The sequence below is a fragment of the Vipera ursinii genome, assembly GCF_947247035.1.
Source record: "Vipera ursinii genome assembly, chromosome: 1".
NCBI lineage: Eukaryota > Metazoa > Chordata > Lepidosauria > Squamata > Viperidae > Vipera > Vipera ursinii.
Genome location: NC_139512.1, coordinates 84132320 through 84148681, shown reverse-complemented (window position 1 = coordinate 84148681; position 16362 = coordinate 84132320). Strand labels below are relative to the sequence as shown.

At 35.5% G+C, this 16362-nt stretch overlaps 1 protein-coding gene across 7 annotated transcripts in view; it reads right to left on the bottom strand.

Annotated features, from left to right (window-relative positions):
* ELF5 (E74 like ETS transcription factor 5) overlaps positions 1-16362 on the bottom strand; it is a 52009-nt gene that overhangs the window by 24092 nt on the left and 11555 nt on the right. For 3 of the 7 annotated variants that reach the window (XM_083361454.1, XM_083361453.1, XM_083361452.1), the window contains 5 exons: positions 15150-15383; positions 14382-14432; positions 11227-11295; positions 8145-8340; positions 2687-4346 (listed from right to left, as the gene is read on the bottom strand). In XM_083361454.1, the coding sequence (XP_083217580.1) occupies positions 4250-4346; positions 8145-8340; positions 11227-11295; positions 14382-14432; positions 15150-15383 (647 nt within the window). In that variant the 3' untranslated portion in view covers positions 2687-4249. Of the gene's footprint in view, positions 1-2686; positions 4347-8144; positions 8341-11226; positions 11296-14381; positions 14433-15149; positions 15384-16362 lie in introns of those variants that run through there. The other 4 variants (XM_083361458.1, XM_083361457.1, XM_083361455.1 and 1 more) reach the window with 3 other exon arrangements.

Below are 16362 nucleotides of genomic sequence, written 5' to 3'. Positions count from 1 at the left end.
GGGTTCATCCAATGAAGCATTTTAAAAGAAAAAGAGTAACAGATAATTTTTATGACAGTTTTCTGTCCCAAATTAGGCTGATTAGGCTTTTTAACAAATGTTTTGCCTTTCTAAACTGCAATCAGAATTTGGCAGTTGGATGGATCTGGAGTACATAAAGTTGGAAGGGAAAAAAATAAGGCAGTATCACCCAACAACTATTTAAAATATTAGAATTCTTATGATTGACTCCCTTCAACAGGGAGTTGTTCATTTTCAAGAAATAGAAAAAGCATTTTTGATAAATACATACACTGGAATTATAATAAACATTGCAATAATGTAGCAATTAAATAACCATTAGATCAAAAAAAATATTAAATGCAGACCACTCGCAACTTTATCTGTGATACTGTTCTTATGAAAATAACAATTCTTAAAGGAAAAAAAACAAGAAATAGTGAAGATTTCCAATTATGTGTGGGCTACAAGCAGAAAATATTTCATGTAAATTCTCAGTGTCCCATCATTTGTAAAGATTAGAATTTTTAACTACTGCTAATATGAGTTATCAAAACAAGTTCTGTTTAGAATTAAACATTTTATATACATTCTTTACAAACTGCAATGAACCAAAATTGCATGATTACAATATAAGAATTTACATTTGCTCACAAACATATTTAATAAAACAGCACACTTATTCTGGATGTGTTTTCCACTGGTACTTCAAAAGCAACATAGTAAAATCATGCTACATCATTTTGTAAAAAAAGAACAGTTTTTTTTTAAAATTAGGCCTATTGGCTGACTGACTGCTACAAATTCAATTTAGATATTAACCATGTAGTTTTATATTGGTATTCTAGAAACTAGATCCTATGGGTGTCATTAAGCTGGCACATTCTGCATTTGGTTGTCAAAATAAAAGCAATAATAAAGTAGCTCCAAGAACAAATTAACAAAAATATATGTGGGAAGATCAAGTTAATTAAGACCAGGTACAATTTTTTTGCGTGCAAGAGAGTGGAATCCAACTGTACCTATAATTTGGTAGTTTATAGAATTCAAAAAAAGCAACACAAAGCTCTTACACTAAGCATGTCTACTAGCTGATTGACTTTTGTGTCTCTCCATCTCCAGACTTTTTATTGTGATATAAGTTCAGACTCCCAGCCTTTTCCTTCTTGAAATGGGAACTTACTCAAGTTCAAAAGGAAATCCTCTTATAATGAAAATGAACACTTTATGTTCATTTTGTTCTTGATCTTTGGAAATGAATAGTGAACAGTTTTTTAAATTTTTTTTCACAGAGAGCACTTTTTAACTTTGAACCTTAGAACCTTACTTTGTAGATAATAAGCCTTTTTGCTTGCTCATTACCATGTTAATTGACATAAACTCCTTGAAAGTATGGATTCACTTATGTTGTAGAAGTTTGGGTCAGTCCAAGAATTATACTGCATAGGTTTGGCCTATCATTTTTTCAAGCAAACAGATAAACAGTGACCACTGCAGGGAATTCACAAAAGTCAGATTGGTAACCTTGATCATACAATTAAAGCTCTGTCTTTTTTACATGGTAACACTTGTAAAAAAGGGGAGAGAGGTTCAATTGGAGGTTGCCATCTTGACCTTTTTTAAATGCAATTTTTTTTTATTTCCAAAATTACAGTTTAAATAAAGTCTTGACTTTGTCTGATGCATGCATCCTACCGGTGGATAACACTGGAGCAACATCAACCCGATTGTCAACTCTATCCTAGCTTTATCAACCAGGGAAGAAAGAGAGAAATTAATAGGAAAAAAGAAACATTGCAGAAACCAGAATGAAATGGGTAGAATGGAGGAAAAATGTGAATAAAATCCTTGGGTTCATTAAAACAGTGAACAAGCTTTACTTTTGGTTTTACTGATTTAGTTTGGTGACATGTCACGTGGGATCTGTCAGATGTTTTTATCTATAATTCCTAGAGACTTTATATCCAGAATGCCTAATATTAAGGGAACTGAAATTTTAACAGATTTGATTCCCCATGTCTAGCTGGCAAGATTCTATTCTAGGCATAACAAAACTGAATTTAAAAGTATAGCATTGCTTTTATTTTTAATGTTCAAAAAAGTTGCATATTCTAAAGCCTTCTGTTTTTGTTAGGATTCACAATTGCTATGATATAAAATAATAAATCTGAGTTATAATAGAGGACACGAGAGATGTGTGAAGTTTGCAGAGAACCTCCTAATTTAAAGATGACCATAATATGCCCAATTATTCCTCTCAAACTTCATCTGAGGTAGAATATACCGTATTAATGCACAATACAAATACATTGCTTTAAAAATAATTACACCATTTCTTCAATGCTTCTAATGTCAATATCCAACTTCTGAGTTAAGTAAATCTATTTAGAAGTATGTCCCACTAAATTCATTAGGACTTGCTAAGAGTTCATAGAACCACTTTGTTATTTTAGAAGACTACAGAATAAAGTTTAGTGATTTCCAACAAAATAATAGTTTATGACTTCTCTGATAAAGCACAAGATTTTGTTTTCAGAAAGGTACGTGAAATGTAAATCATTGAAATTATGGTCTATGTACACACTGGCAGTTAACTCTCACATTATATATAGTTTTATTTATTTCAAATATTTATGTTCTATCTGTGGCAGGCTTGATATATTTCATTCCATCAAGCATGGATATCTTTCTTTTCTTTTCTTTTCTTTTCTTTTCTTTTCTTTTCTTTCTTTCATCATCTATCATTTATCAGACAGATAGATGATAGATGATAGAAAGAAAATCTATTTCTAACTATCCATTGACTGACAGACAGTCCCAGCCAGCCAGCCAGCCAGCCAGCTAATATTATATGAACAAATAAAAAAGGTGTGTGCTAAAGAATATATAGTGTGAAGGCAGTACAATTAATTAAAAATATTAATAATAAAGATGGTTAAAGTTACACTGTTACAATTTTGTAGCAATCTAGCAAGTCAGTTAATAAACTAACCTTATTCCCAGGCAGAGAATCAACAGTCCTAAGGAGCCAACTTAAAACATTTATTCAACCACGTTCCTGATGTAGAAATTTGTATTGAGGGAGGGAGTGTAAATCATAGCTGAAGTCTTTTCATGTTTTACAAATTGCAAAAGTGCCATTATGAACACAGAACACAGTTCCTTTCTTCCCGAAGAAAAACAAAACAAAACACTTCTTCATAAATTCTGAAGTAGGAATATTTGTTTTGATTCCTTTCACATACGTAAAAGGTGAATAGTAGCAGCAAATTCTTGTCCAGCTGGAATCAGAACCAGTCTTTCCTAAGTCTTCATACACCACAAAATAATTTTTTTTATTCATGCTGTAACAGATATTGTTGTGACTACCAGCATAACCGTCCCAAAGAATGTTGCTGCAGACAGGATGAAACTGCTTTTGAATGCAAGAGGACAGGCAGCGGAGAACTTGCAGGCTTTCCAGTCCTGGCGAATCAGATCCATGTCCCATTTTCATTGGATATATTGGCTGAGACTTTTGGGCGTTCCGATTCAACTACATCTAGAAGACCACATATCCACATTCAAGTTGATACGATAGAGAAAAATGATTATACTACGTTACCTATTGGAATGCGATGATAGACATGGACTATCTTTTACCAGCTGGGAAGCAGATCTTTTACATTTGAGGGCTTTTTAATATTATTTAAACACATTTTTTTTAAAAAAACAACAACAACACAAACGCTATTTTCCATTCAAGCAATAAGAAATTGCACCTCTGTTTCTTGTGCTCTGCTGCTGAGTATTAGAGGCACTATTTCTAAGGTTCTCTGGCCTGTAAAAAATATTATAAAGACTCATACAGACCACATGGCAATTGGTTGCCCACCCATGGGTGAATATAAAATGTTAACAAGAAAATGTTATTCAGGATTCCATCAAACTCAAAATGGAAGCGTTATAATGCTGAGATTTAGTTTTAAGTACTAATGACAAACTCTTATTGGCTTTCAGAGCAAATCCGCGGGAATTTACTGGAAAAATTGAAACCATGTATGGGTGTTTGTGCCATGCAGGTTATATGGAAGATAAAAAGTGCAAAGGCAGTACATTTCCTGATCCAGACTGTCTATTAATGGTTATTTTATCCAGTTATTCAGAATATATGGCCATCTTGATCTAGAAAAGCTGGCAGAGAACCTCCATGTTTTGGAGTTGACCTTCACATTGTTTACTGGATAATGAGTCCAAAAATATGGGTATCTCATGATTTGCTTTCTTGCCATCCATGTGCATTTTTTCCAAACTTATACACTAATCTCCTGTCAACTCGTTCCAAAATTCCAGTTTTATAATAATACCTGCAACAATAACAGTGAAATGGGAATTAGAAGCACCTGAACACTACATTTGAATGACAGCATGAAACATTTGGTTTTGACAACGCAGGGGCTTCCGCTCACATAGGCAAAAGTCATAGTTAATTGTCTCAGAACTTAAACTTTCCCAGATATTTGGGGAACCAGTACCCTTTAGCCATATTTTATTTTTCTAACATTTTCTTTTTACTTTTCAGAGTAAAGTTGTCAGGTTATTGTCAAGCAAAATGGAAATGTAGGGGTATTAAACGTTATATATATGGCTTAGGCTGGCAAGCACTCTATTAATGAATGTGTAATTTTTTTACTCATTTTCTCCTTCAAGAACATATCAAGCTGCAGCATTACCCCACCCCTAATCCTGCTCAAGTTTGATCATCTTTGGAATGAGTTAATCTATATCAAATTAGACAGAAAGTTTTACTTTTAAAATGTGCATGCTACCTCTCAAAACTAAGTTTTCTCAAATCAGCTCACAGTACTTGAAAATGAATGTAGGAGTATTAAATTGTTGTATTTGTTTTACACCAAAAACCAAAACAAAATTAAACCAAAAAAACCTCCCACTTTTGATGCCCAACATGTTCCATGTTGAGCAGAGCTTTTCAGAATTGGGTAGCTAGTGTTGAAGGCCTGTCCCTCAATAACCACTTGGCTTGGAGGCTTTCAGTAAAGATGATCAATCTGGAAAAGTGTTTTCAATTTACAAATAAGGGTACTGAATTCCCTAAGTATATATGTGTCTCCTGCATTAGAAGGGGTTTTAGAATCACCCTACAAGAGGTGGGACTGCAATTACTTCCTTGTTGAAAAAGCAGCCATTTTGAAATTTATTTTTTAAATGGACAAGTTGTGCCTTCACTTCTTAAATTTATTTGATTATTATCTTTACTAAACTAAAAAAAGGCTCTTTTCTCTCTTCTCACAGCCTGTTACTCCTTTTTGAAGATCTGTGCCATTGTTGAACAATGAGGAGGGTGGTGGCCAGAGGTGGGCTGAAATAAGGAATTGTGGAATCCTTTTTCATTTCTTATTTTGATGGAGAAACGAAAGGATTTAAAAAGTTGCTGTTTTATTTGGGCATTTTCATGAATTTTCCACCTTTATTTGAAGTTGTGGGTTATAATTTTCACTTTGGGGTTGGTTGTTGTAGGAGGCTGAAATCTTTTGATTTTAATGGATTTGGACTGTGATAAATATTTGTAGCTCAGATTGAAATGAGGGGTCCTTGATGCTCTTACTTGGTTGTTTTCTTGCAGACATTACATTACTCAAACTAGGTAATATCATCACTAGCATTGATGATGTTACCTACTAGCAAGGATTCTGATTGGCCAGGAGATACCAGCTAGTCTGTAAAAAGCTTTTTTTTAAAAAAAGATTTATTCTTTGACCACAAGAGGGAGCTAAAATACTGAAGACGAAGCAACATAGAAGGTCTCTAAATCAGACAGGGATTGCAAAAATTATTTTGGAAGAGTATTTAAACAAAACAATTCAACTACAGGTAGTCCTCGGCTTACAACAGTTCATTTAGTGACCATTCAAAGTTACAGTGGCACGGACAAATGTGACTTATGACCATTTTTCACAGTTACGACCTTTGCAGCACCCCCATGACCATGTGATCAAAACTCAGATGCTTGGCAACTGGTTCACATTTATGACCATTGCTATGCCCCAGGTAATCATGAGATTACCTGTTGCAAGCTTCTGGCAAGCAAAGCCAATGGGGAAGCCAGGTTCATTTAACCAGGTTACTAAGTTATCAATTGTAGTGATTCACTTAACAACTGTAGCTAGAAAGGTCGTAAAATGGGGCAAAACTCACTTAACATACGTCTCACTTAACAACCAAAGTTTGGGCTCAATTGTGGCTGTAACTCAAGGACTACCTGTATATGCCAAAGATGTCACATGAGGACCAAGACAAACAAATCACTCAAGTAATTAGAAGAAAGAGGAGCAATCCAGAGTTGCAAACATGTGTAGAAAGTTATCAAGCTATTGAGGCTACTGTGGGCCTATCTGACAATAAAAAAGGTAAAGGTAAAGGTTCCCCTGCACATGCGTGCTAGTCGTTTCTGACTCTAGGGGCCGGTGCTCATCTCCGTTTGGAATATAAATCTGTCACTAACAGTGTTCCTGTGAAGATGGTTTAATTTTAAATCCTCCAGTGCATTTGAAAGAAGAAGAGGAAAGTAAAGTGCAAGTAAATCTACAATCCTCAGGAGAACAAGTTTTCACTTCGAAATTTAAATGGGAATTGACAATGTTGACATATTTATTTTAAAAATCATATTAGAGAATCTCTTTAGAAAAAGAGAAGTTTATGTATTTCCTGATAGAGAAATTAATCAGTGGAACACTGTACATTTTTAAGCTGAGTTTGGACAACCATTGGTCTGAAATGGTTTCCTGCCTGAGCAGAGGGTTGGACTAGAAGACCTCCAAGGTCCCTTCCGACTGTGTTATTCTATTCTATTTAATTGACATTCTGAAAAAGAAAAACATTTTATTTTATGAGACAAGCTGGAGGGAGTGGCTTAAAGATTTTAATTGATTACATTAATTGATTTTATTTATAAAGATGAATGTTTTAAAAATGATTAGAATTTTAAAATGAACATAAAAGAACTGCTAAGGTTAAAGAACTGAGAAAGTATAGTTACTTGTGTTAAAATAAATTATGATAGTTTAGAAATATTAATATGTTTAAATAGAAATAACAGGTAGTGCTCGACTTACAACAGTTCATTTAGTGACCATTCAAAGTTACAACGGCATTGGAAAAAAGTAACTTATGACCTTTTTTCACACGACCATTGCAGCAGCATCCCTATGATCACATGATCAAAATTCAGATGCTTGGCAACTGACTCATATTTATGACAGTTGCAGTGTCCAGGATCAATTGAGAAGTCAGATTCACTTAACAACTGTGTTACTAACAACTGCAGTGATTCACTTAACAATTGTGGCAAGAAAGGTCATAAAATGGGGCAAAACTCACTTAACAAGTATTTCGCTTAGCAAAAGAAATTTGGGGCTCAATTGTGATTGTAAGTCGACGACTACCTTTATGTATCACTTCCCACAACTGGAGAAAAGAAAAAAGAAAAAAAATGGATTTGGTTAAAATGGCGATGTAAACTGTTTTAAACAAAGAGGTTTTATTTAGTCTTGTTTTTATTGGAACATTGCTTGTATCTATTGGTTTTGATCCTTGAAGTAGAAAAAAAACCTAAACCAGAATTTAGTTTGACGATTTAATAATTGTATAGTTATAGAACTGGCTTATAATAATTATTGGTAAAGTAAAAAGTTGAGGTTGTAAATTGAATTAGTATTTTACTGTGTTGGAAAGAGTCGGAAGTCAACATTTTTTTTGCTTCTTTTTCCTCATGCACTTCCCCTCCTTTTAATCTTTATGTTCATTATATTTTATGCTATAATAAACCTTAATAAAACTTTTAAAAAAACACTTTAGCTTAGGAGGACACAAGAACAGAGCCTCTGAAGATGATTTTTAGGGTACAGTAAAAGCAATGGGAAGAGCAGTTCTTTAGATATGGTGAAAGCTCCTTATAAGCTAATATAGGCATCTGAGAGAGATGGGCAGTTAAGAATTATGAACTATAAACAAACAAACAAACAAGGCACTTGAATTGGGCCTGGAAATGACAAAAAACAAAGAAGATTGCATAAAACTGTTATAACATATGCAAAATGCCCAGCTCTTATCAGTATTAGATATATCTTCTTAAAGTATTAACTTACCGGAGTGCTCTGCTTAGCTTTTCGTAAGTCATTCTGTCATTTTTTTTCCTTTGTCCCCACATCTTTGCCAGAGCATCAGATTTGATAACGCGAAAGATGCCTTGGTCTCTATCTTCCCATTCAAGGATACCCAAATTCTCTTCCGGAGACAGAAGAAGATCTCGTACAAATTCCCACAAGTGAGAACTCTGCAGACCTTCAAGAATGACAGTGAACAGAGGTAAGAAAAGCTTTTCTGTGACAGATTATCAGAGGTTAGAAAATTATATCTGAATTGTAGATCAATGATATACCTAAGATGAAAGTAATGCCAGTAAAGCAGTCCAGCATAGTCAGGAAAAATAACCAATCAGGTGACACTGAGACCAAATTCCTTTGCTTTATAACATAGGAAGCTACCAAGCATCCATGTGCAATGCAGTTTTCATCACTATATCAAGTGATAAGTAGGCCCAGGGTAATCAATCATGTGCCATTTTCTAAATCCTGTCAGACCCCGCTGAATGGATTTCATTATTTTAGTTATTTTCCTGCCATTCCAAATGGAAACAATCAGGAGAATAAATGTGCAACCTCCTGATTGGCAAAACTGAAAGGACCAACCTCTGTGTGTCTAAAAAGAAAGAGGGCTTATATAACAATCTACTCTCTCTTGAAAATAAGGCCTGTTGTTCTGGAAGACATCTTGTGTGGTAGATTGATATAATGCAGTTTCTGTAGATGAGCACCCCATCCCATAATTCTTGTTTCAGAAAATTTAATTCCATCCCTTTCCAAAATTGAGCATGATCATCTTTTCAGTGTGATATTTTGTGAGATCTTCTTGTCTCCTGAGGCTCTTTTCCATCCCAAGCTTCCTTCCTTCCTTCCTTCCTTCCTTCCTTCCTTCCTTCCTTCCTTCCTTCCTTCCTTCCTTCCTTCCTTCCTCACTCATTGGATTTCACTTCTTGTTTCTCAAAAGCTCTGTTTTATTTATTTTTATTTATTTGTATTTTATATTTCTAAACCACCTATCTGCCTCAAATTTTGACTATATATTTAACTGACTATATTCCCATATATTTCATAGCCCCCGGGGTTCAGACAACTTAGGTATCTCTTCAATAAGAATTCTGTATGTCATCCAACATGCTATTAGAAAATTAACAATTTAAGATAGTAGATGAACGCTGAGTGTATTTGAATCATCTTTGCCGAGATCACATAGGCTGGGGTAGCAGGAAGTTAAGGATGATGTGGTAATCTAAGAAGCAGATACTGTCTGACCTCTTTTTACTTTCCAGACTTGCTTAAAAGTCTGATCAGAAATGCAGAGTCATCACCTGAGGTTATAATGAGGTGAGGAATATACTGATCTTAGACAAGTTTGAGGCTAAATTGCAAAATTAATTTTAAAAATAGCGCATTGGATGAGCAACATAATCCACAAAGCTCATGGCAGCATATATTATTGATGATCTTCCTGACCTTTGCCCATTTTTCTTTTTAATCAGGTGGAGCAGATTAGGCCAAAAATTGAGCCCTGTTCAGGCATTTGTGAAGAACTCAGAACAGGAGAAGAATGGAGCTGTGGATACAGCCCTGCTCTCATTTCCTTGAGCTTCCACATGTTTACATGGGAAGTCTGAAGGACAGCTGTAGATTCATTGGCTTGGACATGAGCACATTTGGAATAAACCATGCCTGAAAGTTCTTTGAAGTGTTTCATTAGTCAGAACCATGACAACCAAATGATCCAGGATCCAAATAAAGCAAGGACCTAGGATGTCGTATCCGTGTTAAAGAAATCAGAAGGGACTATTTTTTATTAACAATTAAGTTGGCCTACATATGACATATGTCATGAGAGTCATAAGCATAAATGCTGCTAAGAAATAATGACGTGCAGTCTGAAATGATAATCTACGTTTTTTTCATTTCTCAGAGTTCTGTTGCTAAGGATTTGGGATGGTTGACTTTAGCAATGACTTGAGAGATCAAGAAACAACACCTAAATCTCAGAGCCTATTATCACATGTGATCTCTATTGACCCATGGCCTCTTACTGATATTGACTTCAACTCCCAGAATGGCCAAGCCAACCTGTCTATTGCAGGAAAAAAAGGGAACTGAACCTTGTATTTCTGAAGGGTGCCCAGGTTCAGAAACTACGTTAGTTATATCACAACAGACTAACATTTTTAAAGCAGGATTTCTTGGTAATAGTTTATCAAGTGTACCTAGCTTTTTTTCCATATTCAGCTGTAGTCATAGCTAAAGTTTCACATCTCTTACACAATTGTTACATATAAAAAATAATTAGAAAAGAGTGATTCTTCATTTATAATTTAGGCTGTCAATGTTCATAATGCCTGTGTAGTGTTTGCGACTAAAAGCATACACAGGATGTCAGCACAGCAGGGGGATGGACAGCTCCAGGCTATAACCACTTTTGGCGGGAAAGCCTGAATGGAGCAAGCCTGACAGCTCCGGGGCATGGTCAGCTCTGGCGGGAAGTCAGGGTTTAAATCTATTGGCCACCTGCACTGGCGGGAAGCCCAGGTTTGAATCTATTGGTTGCGATTCACCTGGGCAGGTATAAAGAGACGCCAGGTAAACCCCTTCCCCAGCTTCGTTCCTGATACCAAATAAAGAAGTTACTACCCAGCTCAGTGTCTGTCTGTCTGTGTGACCATGCGACATTGCAGCCTGCTTTTCATATTTCTTCTCCAGTAACAAGCCAGCCAATGACATGTTCAAAGGTAGCATGTTCAGAGTTTTTATTTCTGCCTTTCTTCCTGAAAGAGATGCTTACGCCGACTAATAGAATTCTTATTTACAGTTATGTCTGTCTGGCAGAGTCTGCAGAGTCGTAAGATATATAAAGAGATATTTATATACTGGTTAGTTTATAAACTGATTATAAAATCATGTATTTATAATGTATATAAAATCAGGTATATAATGTAAATAAACTATTTTTAAAAGTAAAAGCAAATAGCTGTATATTTGGTTTCATTTGTGTAAATATGAATATATGTGTGTGTATTAATAATTCTCCGATACTTATATATAAAATTTTAGATGTCAGAAATATACCTACTTGTTCTATTTTGACCTTGAAACTCTTGACTCTTGAGGCCACCCGTTTTCAAACATGCCTTATCATTATCTGGAAGATATTTTTTTTAAAAAAACCCGTAAATAATTCTGAAAGAATTTCAGTGATATTTAAACACGTTTTCATGTTCTCTGAATAAAACTCTATGGAACACTAAACCAGTGTAGGTCTGAGGCTTTTCTTAGAATTAAAAACCCAGCATCATTATAAAAGAGAATGATTAACCCCAATTTGGATAATTAGCTGAAATTGCATCAATAACCACTGAAAGTCCTGCAAAGATCATCGTTGGTCAAGTGTGAATGATCTAAAAGATGGTTACCAGAAAACACAATGTGCCCTGATACCATCTCTAGGTAAATAGTACTTTATATTATAACATTGCTCTAGAATGATACTCATGGAGCATAATTTTCTAACAAATAGAGGCAAAGGAGCTCACTGGACGAAGGCAAAATTGGCTGGTTAATCAGTGATTTTATTGTTGTTCAGTGCCCAGGCTAAGTTAAACAGCCTTGATTTCCTTGCATTTCTTGGTCTTGCAGCATGTACATAGCCAACCGGTTGGTAAAGATACACATCTGACCTCTGGGAGACTTACACAACCTGAAACTATCAAAATGGACTTATAATTACGCTGAGTTTAGGGTTGAGTCAGACTTGCATGTTACCAAATCCATGCAAATCACATGAAAGAATTGTCCCATTTACTTACTGAAAGTCATTTCCTGCTGAAAACTAATGACAAAGAGAGCAACCAAATAAATCAACCTTCAAAAAGCAATAAAAAAACTTAAAGGTGTTATCAGTCGCTCCCCAAAAAACAGTCTTTCTGTGGAGAATCTCCCCACTGAATATATTTTCCATCAGCCTACCACCTCTTAACACTGGTATATCTGCTTCAATTTCACCAGGAAATACTTCCATAGCTTCCGAGGTGGGGCTATAAACTTCTTGCTTTTGATATCAAATGTCTTATACCAGGGGTCTCCAATCTTGGCAACTGGGGAATTCTGGGTGTTAAAGTCCACAAGTCTTAAAGTTGCCAAGATTGGAGACCCCTGTCTTACACAATTGATGGCAGCTGAATTAGGGCATTGATGGAGGCTGAATGTAGAAAAAAGGTAAATGGGAAATGGTGGCATATTTAAAAAAATGAAACAGCAGGTATTAGAAAGGGAAGGGGACAATTATTCAGATGGCAGCTAACGGAAGCAAGAAGAAGCAACGCTGGAATTTTTTCTTCCAATGCAACTTCCATGTCTGGAGGAACAATTTTCATTAGGACCATGGTGGGGACTGAAAGGTTAAATTCCCACTTGAACAACGATAATCTGTAGTTATTAACATTTAATTTGCAATTTATAAATGCAAAGATGTTTTCAAAACAGTACCTATCTTTGGCCAACAGGTTTTAATGTAAACCATGTAAAAGTTTCAGCCATAAAACACATAAAGTTAGTCCTCAACTAAGGACCACAATTAAGCCCAAAATTTATGCTGCTAAGTGAAACATTTGTTAAGTGAGTTTTGACCCATTTTATGACTTGCCACAGTTGTTAAATGAATCACCGCAGGTGTTAAGTTAGTAACATGGTTGTTAAGTGAACCTGGCTTCCCCATTGACTTTGCTTGTCAGAAGGTTACAAAAGTTGATGAAATGACCCCAGGACACTGCAACCGTCATAAATATGAGTCAAGTGTCTGAATTTAGATCATGTGTCCATGGGGATGCTGCAATGGTCGTAAGTATGAAAAACAGTCATAAGTCAAATTTTTCATTACTGTTGTAACTTTGAACAGTCACTAAATGAACTGTTATAGGTTGAGGACTACTTGCATTACAGTAGTCTAACATGGAAAATATAATTAGAATCATAAAGTCCAAGGAGGATAAATCCTTGAATAGAAGATTTAATTGTCAGAAAAGTGTTACTTTTACTACACTGTCTGATCACTGAAAAGCAAGGCAGCATCTAATATAAGAACAATACTGTGAACTTGATAGACAGCATGCTGCCTATTAATCATTAGAAAACTCAATAATGTGTTTTCTGATATCAACTGTCTGTTTATCTTAGTCTATTTGATCACAGCTTCTAAACATTGCCTAAATTCTAACCTGTCAGGCTTAGATCTTTAATTTATGAGATATAGATCTAAATTCTTTGGCACTGTAACAGCACTCCTCTCCAAAGCTCCAGTTGTAGATATTTAATGTAGATATTAAAAAGCTTTGGCGAGAATTCTACACCTGCCTGACACTATGCACAAACTTTGCACGCTATCAAGGAAAAATATATTTATCTGAGGCTACATGTCAATATTCTTTCTAATTTTTTCAGTTGGTAGGGGGAATGGCACAGAAAGAAGTGCATGAGTTCAATCAGGTGATCAAGGAAACGTTTCCCATTTTAGTTTTCTTGTAGACGTCTCCTACAAAATCAGTTACAAGCCAAACTGGAAATGATTAAGGAGGAACATAGCATCTAATCATACTTGATGTTGCTCTGCTATTAACCGGTCTAAAACCAAAAACCCCATACTCAGTGCTTTTTTTGTAAAAGAAAAAGGTGCCGGAACTCACACGTGTCATACAACCCGCCTTGCCTACCCTACAAGGTTCCATCCAAAAAAGTTGCCGGAACTCCGTTCTGAGTGTTCTATGAGAAAAAAAGCCCTGCCCATACTCCAGAACAAAAGCTCAAAGGTTAGATGATTGATGGGAGGCTAGATCTTATTTAGAGAGGATTTATTATTATTTTTTTATAAAGAGCTTTGGGGCTTTACATTCTGCAATGATTTTGAACAGGAATTTTGCTCTAAGGATGCAGGAGATGGATCATGATCCAATAATTATTTCCTCTGAAAGCAAACAAGGAAACATGGCATTAATTGTGACCGTGGGTGTCTGTGGGGCAAATTTTGATATGTGCGCCATGACATTTCCACATAAAACTGCAACTTATACAGTCATAGCCTTTGCATCATTGGGAGCAGGTTGCTCTCACTGTTCTTGTGCAGCCAGAACAAGGAGAGTAAACTACTAACGCTACTGCTGAGAGAACCTCTAACCCCAGCTGAAATATTTCATTTATTATAACAAGTTTATTACAAACTTTTGAAGTTTCCCTTACAGTCTTTTTCAGATGACTTTGTATCTTCATTGTCCTGAAAGAAGGAGATACCTATAAAAACAAATATAGATTACAGTGTTATTGTATATAATAAAAATGCCTTACTTAGAATTTCTGTACCATTGCAATATTTTTTTAAAAAAATTCTCATGTGAACAGATTGTTCTGTGCTGTGATTTAGCTTTTCAATTTCTTCTTTAAAATGGTGCAAAAGAGCCAACATTGAGATACACCTATAGATGCTCCATCTTATTATTTATTAAAATCACAGCTCTTGCTAGAAATGAGATCTAAGGCTTTGAAGAGGGACATCATTCAAAGTCATGTGGGCTGAATGAATTACCTTCTCCGTCTGGATTAGTCCAAGGGCTGTCCCTAGATGGGGTCAAAATAATCAATTTTAACGTTTTAAACACTCCCCTTCTCCCATGAACATTCCTGATTAAACCCATGAGTCAGAATTTACTCTTTTCTATATTTTTCCCCCTCATTTTAATCTCATCTTGCTTTTGGCTGCCTTTTGTGGTTTTCATTTCTCTTTGCCTGATCTTATCTCTTGGTCTAATTTTGCAAGGATTAATTTGATTTAATGAGTTTCTAAATTGTTTCAATCTTATCTGGTCTTTCTTTCTTTGGATATGTCTGCTAGATTGTGATTTAGCATCACATGGCAGTCTCACTGGCTGCCATTTCAATACTTTGCATAAGGCTGAGCATTACACCCAGAAAGAAACAGTAATATTCTGATTAAATCTTTGGCACACTGACCACGAATCTTGATGTTTTGGAGAATGAAGTAGAGGTATTCACCACAAATTCCAGCAGCATTTAAAAATTCTTCTTGGGTCATACAACAGAGCTGGTGGCCATTTATGTTGAAGTGGGAAAAGGAAATGCAGTTAGCATCCAATTTGTATTGATCACAGCAAAACTGTAGCCACTCACAGACATTGTGTCTTGTCCAGTATTCTGGATGCATTGATGTCCAGGATGAATCACAAGCTGCCACAATATGTTGAGAAAAAAATCCAGTAGTTAAAGTTTGAACAACTTAGTTGTTTACTTTAATGAAGAACTTCAGATCAACTTCTGAAGCCATAAATGTCCAGAAGGATGTGGGCAACTGAAAAAAAAATACGCATAACAATACAATGTCATGATGGAAAGCATGCTCCTTAATATTTGCATTAACATTGCAATACGAGAATGAAAGGATAGAGCTTGCGTGGTGACTACACATTGCAGTTTTAATCATTTTGCCATCATTGTAGTTAAGAATGGATGCCTATATCCAAAGCCACATTACCAAATGTTATTTAATGTCAGTTCAAGCTAACAATGCCGTCTGTTGCATTATTGTATAATATTACTGACAATAGGCCACATTTATGAGATAGAAGGATGACTGATCCTAAACTGGGAATCTCTCTTTGGGTTGGTATGAAATGGAAGATTGTACAAAGAGTTATGAAAAACAGAATGGAGGACTTGCAACAAGATGGAAATGAGTTAGCACTGGCACAAAGAAATTGTATATATTTTCAGATTATTTTGTTACAACTTTTAATCACTTATAGTGATGGATATTTCATTGCTTTAAAAATTATTAACTGAGTTGTTCAGCTAACTCATAAGGCAGCTGGCAGAAACAAAAAAAGGTAACCATGAAAAATATTTGCATGAAATGTTGGGAGCAATCAAAGCAATTGCCTTAATTATTGGATGTACAATTAAGGCAAGAGACTGTTTTCCATCACATTCTGCACATGAGCTTCTTTCAAAGCTCTGTCCAGATGACAAAATTGCTCTTCTGCTTTCCTTCTTTCTCTGACTTCCCCAGAAGTGTTGGCCAGAAGGTTCAGGGCTGTTTTGCAGAGGTTTCGCGAAGCAGGCCTCAAATTAAAAAAGAACAAGTGTAGTATTGGGGTTTCTTCAACAGAATTCCTGGGTTTCCGAATTGATGCTAACGACATTCACCCCG